We start from the raw sequence: 3,950 nt of genomic DNA on the forward strand, positions 1-3,950 counted from the left end.
CCCCTGCTCTTTTGGGAGCTCGGCCGGGCGGAGCCTCACTCGGCCGCATCATCGCTTCCTGGTGCCATCGTGTCACGAACGCGGTGGCGGAGGACCCCCCAAAAAGCCGGCGGGAGCAGGGCCGACTTGACGACGTGGATGAATAAAAAACTCAATCCCAAACCAAAAACCCGAAAAGGACAAGAATCCAAAGTCACAAACGAAAGCCCGGGGCGCGAGCGAAAACACGAACCGACAGAAACTCGGGCGGGCAGGGAGGCCTTTGAACAGAAAACTAATGACGCGATCGCCAACAGGTGTGCGGGCGCAGGAGGAGCCCCGCAGCGCCACCTGTTGGTCACAAACAGATCCGCGACACATTGCGGCTGCGAATGGTTGGTCCGCGCGTGCGCCCTGCCATTGGCTGGCAACCGGTTCGGGGCGTTCCCCGCCGACTGCCCCGAGACGGCCGGGAGAGGCTCCGACTCGCCCTCGTGGGGATAAGCGCATCGGACAATGGACGGATGAACGTTCAGTCCAGGCCCCGTGTCTCATCTGGCGCCCCCCAGCGACGGGGAGGAGAAACTGCCGTCGCTCCGATCGGCCGCTCGTCGCTCGAAAGAAAGCCACCCGCCTGCGTGCGACGCAGACAGTGACGCAAATCTCGGTTGACAGAAATGTCAGATTTATTGTCCACATTTTTACAGCACTGGAAAACGTTCCGAATGTTTGTCCTCCTGCAGAAACCATATGAACAGAAAAAAATATATTTCCCTTCCCCGTCTTTTTCCATTTTCCAACCTTTTTGAAAAAAGCTGCGGGGAGCCGCCGGGACGGCGCTAAAGAGCCACCGGCGGCCACCTGCGGCCACCTGCGCCTCCGGAGCCGCAGGACCGCCGCTCGAAAGTAAACTTGCAGCAAAGCTGACAATAAGCATCTTTTATTTACAGCCAGTGAGATTTTGCTGCACGGACTCCCAAAGACATAAAGCAAGAAAATATCTCGACGACGCAGACCCGGAAGTTGAAACTTGACGCTGGATCATTTGAAGATGAGCGCGCTGTTGAGTGTCGACCCGAGCTCCCCGCCCGCATCCGTCCAGCGGCGGGATCTCCAGCTTCGCTTCCAAGTTCCAAAATCAGCCAAACGACAGCTCGGGTCCCTCGTCTCCGCGCGCTTGCGGTCGAAGGGTCGAAGGCGCGTTCCCACAGCCGTGCCCAAAGGCGTGCCCGCTCGGGGCGCCTTGGACAGCCGCGTACTCTCGGCCGCCGGCCTCCTTCTGGTCTTTCCTCACGTGAGCCCGACGGGTTTGGACGAAAGGCGCAATTAGCGCACGAAAGCGACGCGGGGAAGGACGCCCCCCCCGCTTCAACCGCCGTCAGCAGCGGTAGACGGAGCACACCAGCGCGCCGCCGACGATGAGCAGCGCCCCCGAGGTCCAGCCCACGTAGATGGAGGCGCCCAGCTCGCCGCGCCGCTCCTCGGAGGGCAGCGGGTCGAAGAAGCCCGCGACGATGGCGTGAGCCGACAGGCTGACGGGAACGACGCACAGGACGCCGGCCGCCACGAAGGCCGCGCCCGCCGACAGGCCCACCTTGTTCTTGGTCGGCCAGTCGTGGCGCAGGAAGGACGTGCAGCGGGCGCCCACCACGCTCAGGGCCAGCGCCAGCGCTCCCACCGCCAACGACGCGCACACCTGCGGGAAGGCCTTTCGACATTTAGCGCGCTCGTCGAGGTCTTTGCGCCAGTTGCGAAGACGTTTCGGTGCGCCGCCGCTGCCACTGGGACTTTTTTGTGTGCACTTGTGGTGCCGCGTGCATGTCGAGCGGTGCGCCGATGTCAACTTTTTGCCTCGCTGGAAACATGTAGCTGTCCTACGAGAACGCTGACATGAGCCAAAGTTGTCCTACTCTGACCGCATCGACGGTGGATGGAGGCGAGGAAAAATGGCTCACGGAGAAATTCCCTCGCCTCCAGCAGTACTGGCCAAAAGCCTGCCGCTTGTCTGAGCGCAGCGAGCCGTCTCGCTCCCGGGAGGCGCGCGCGCGCGCATCAATACGTCCATACCGGAGACATGAATACGCACCAGCGCCCGGGAGGCCTGCAGGTCCCGAGGCAGCGCCAGGACGGAGTCGTAGGCCTTGCACTGCGCGTGTCCCGTGCTCTGGATGACGCAGTTCATCCACAGCCCTTCCCAGAAGACCTGCGACGTCACGATGTCGGAGCCCACGAAGGCGCTCACCTTCCAGGCGGGCAGCCCGCAGATCAGGCCCGTGCCCAGCGAGCCCAGCAGGCCCAGGAGCACGCCCGCCAGCTGAGTCCGCATCTTCCTCGTCCTCGTCCTCGTCCTCGTTGCTTCGCTCGCGTCCCCGAGCGACGCCCGAATGCAAACAAAAGGGGGGCGGGACGACGCGCCGCTTTTCTGGCTCAACCGGATTCCTCACGCAAAGCGAAGAGCAGCAGCGGGAGCCAAAAGCAAACAACTTCAAAAACACACAGTCGGCCTGCCCGCTTGTCCGTCGATCCGCCAGCTGAACACGAGTAGATGTTAGCATCTCTGATGTGATCAAATCTCTCTCTGTTTGCGTATTTTTTCTCGCAGTACAGCAGAAATCAGAATGCGTGGTGAGGGAAATCCAATTTCATTGAAATGGTCCAAATCTTTTGAGCGCAACCGACGCCTCCTCCGGTCGTCCGTCTTCCAAGGCCGAGCAACTCGCCGCTTCCACTTGATGGCAGAATGTACAAAATGAACCGGTGTCGCCACCCGTTTCCGTTCCTACAACAGCCTTGTGGCAACGCGCGCACACGCCACACAGTCTTGCGACGAAACGGACATGACATCCTTTCCGCGCTTCTTGCGGTACTGGGAGGCGGACCTCCGCCAAGACTCAGCAACTCTCGGCATGGAACGCGGCTGTCATTCCGCTGCAGTCCCGTAGGAGGCGGTAAGCGCGCTTCACGTCGAGCCAAAACCGCGCCATCTGCCGGATGGGGCTCGTCACTGCACCCGTTGCCCTCTCGGCAGGCGCTTTGGACCGCAAATCGGGATCGCGCCAACACTTCAAACGGAGCGCTTACCGACAAAAAGTGAAGGAAAGTTTGAAACGCCGTGAAAAAGTTGCGCAAGCACTCTTGAATGACGACTCCATGGACGCTCATCCAGCGCACCTGCTGCCCACTTGCCAAGCTTGCGCTGCGCCTCCACTTTGACTTGAAACGCTTCTCACTTGAAGCATGTCCTTTCGGTTTAGACCTCGGACACTCAAAACGTGCAATTAAACCGTCTCATAGCGCACGAGCTCAAATCACAAAGTTCCACGTTAAAGGGGCCAACGCATGCAAGTTTGCGGCACCCTTTGGCGCTTTTAGATGTTGCAAAGCCTTCCATGTGAAAGACATCGGTCCACAGGGGAAGCAAATGTCAAGCGGACAAGGAAAAAAGAGAGGGAGAGAGAGAGAGTTGGCCGTCAGCAGATTTGACAATTGCATTCAGGCCTTCGACTTGGGATGAAGACACGGAAAAGGCGCAAACCCTTACCTGAGCCAGGAGGCGACCCCGTGCTCAAAGTGACGCGTCGGCGGTCCTGAAGAGTGTTTTGGAGGAGTCTCGAAGCGCAAGGCCTCATCTTGGGAAAACGGCGGCTTCCCTAAATTGCAACACTGCAACGGCTGCCGATGTGAAAGCAAACGGAGGTCCGAGTTTTGTTTTTCTTTGAAACAAGCCTTTATTAAAAGCAGCATTTATTAACACGAACGATGAGCCGATTTCAAAGGGAGGCGAGCGGCGAGGGCGTCGCAGCGGCAGGATTCAAACGTAAGCGGCCCCGCCGGCGGCCGAGTACTTGACCGAGTAGGAGACGTCCCGGCGGCGGCGGGGGCAGCACAGCAGCGCCCCCGCGATCAGGAGCAGGCCGGCCGAGCCCCAGCCCACGAAGAGCGCGGCGCCGAGCTCGCGCCTCTGCGCGTCG

At 60.2% G+C, this 3,950-nt stretch overlaps 3 protein-coding genes across 3 annotated transcripts in view; 1 reads left to right on the top strand and 2 right to left on the bottom strand.

The window, feature by feature from the left end:
* LOC109532051 (claudin-4-like) overlaps positions 1-2,340 on the bottom strand; it is a 13,712-nt gene extending 11,372 nt beyond the window's left edge. The window contains exons 1-3 of the mRNA XM_019896652.1: positions 2,066-2,340; positions 1,353-1,675; positions 815-818 (exon numbers count right to left, since the gene is read on the bottom strand). Of these exons, the coding sequence (XP_019752211.1) occupies positions 1,358-1,675; positions 2,066-2,305 (558 nt within the window). The 5' untranslated portion in view covers positions 2,306-2,340 and the 3' untranslated portion in view covers positions 815-818; positions 1,353-1,357. The remainder of the gene's footprint in view (positions 1-814; positions 819-1,352; positions 1,676-2,065) is intronic.
* The window catches only part of mettl27 (methyltransferase like 27), a 26,671-nt gene that overhangs the window by 12,341 nt on the left and 10,380 nt on the right, over positions 1-3,950 (top strand). Inside the window, exon 7 of the mRNA XM_019896646.1 lies at positions 2,673-2,677. The gene's annotated coding sequence lies outside the window, so the exon portion shown is untranslated. The remainder of the gene's footprint in view (positions 1-2,672; positions 2,678-3,950) is intronic.
* Positions 3,707-3,950, bottom strand: part of LOC109532052 (claudin-6-like) — a 641-nt gene continuing 397 nt past the window's right edge. The window contains exon 2 of the mRNA XM_019896653.1: positions 3,707-3,950. This exon is cut by the window's right edge and continues 93 nt beyond it. Coding sequence (XP_019752212.1) covers positions 3,791-3,950 — 160 coding nt within the window. The 3' untranslated portion in view covers positions 3,707-3,790.

This window comes from Hippocampus comes, unplaced genomic scaffold (genome assembly GCF_001891065.2).
Source record: "Hippocampus comes isolate QL1 unplaced genomic scaffold, H_comes_QL1_v1.1 scaffold22, whole genome shotgun sequence".
NCBI lineage: Eukaryota > Metazoa > Chordata > Actinopteri > Syngnathiformes > Syngnathidae > Hippocampus > Hippocampus comes.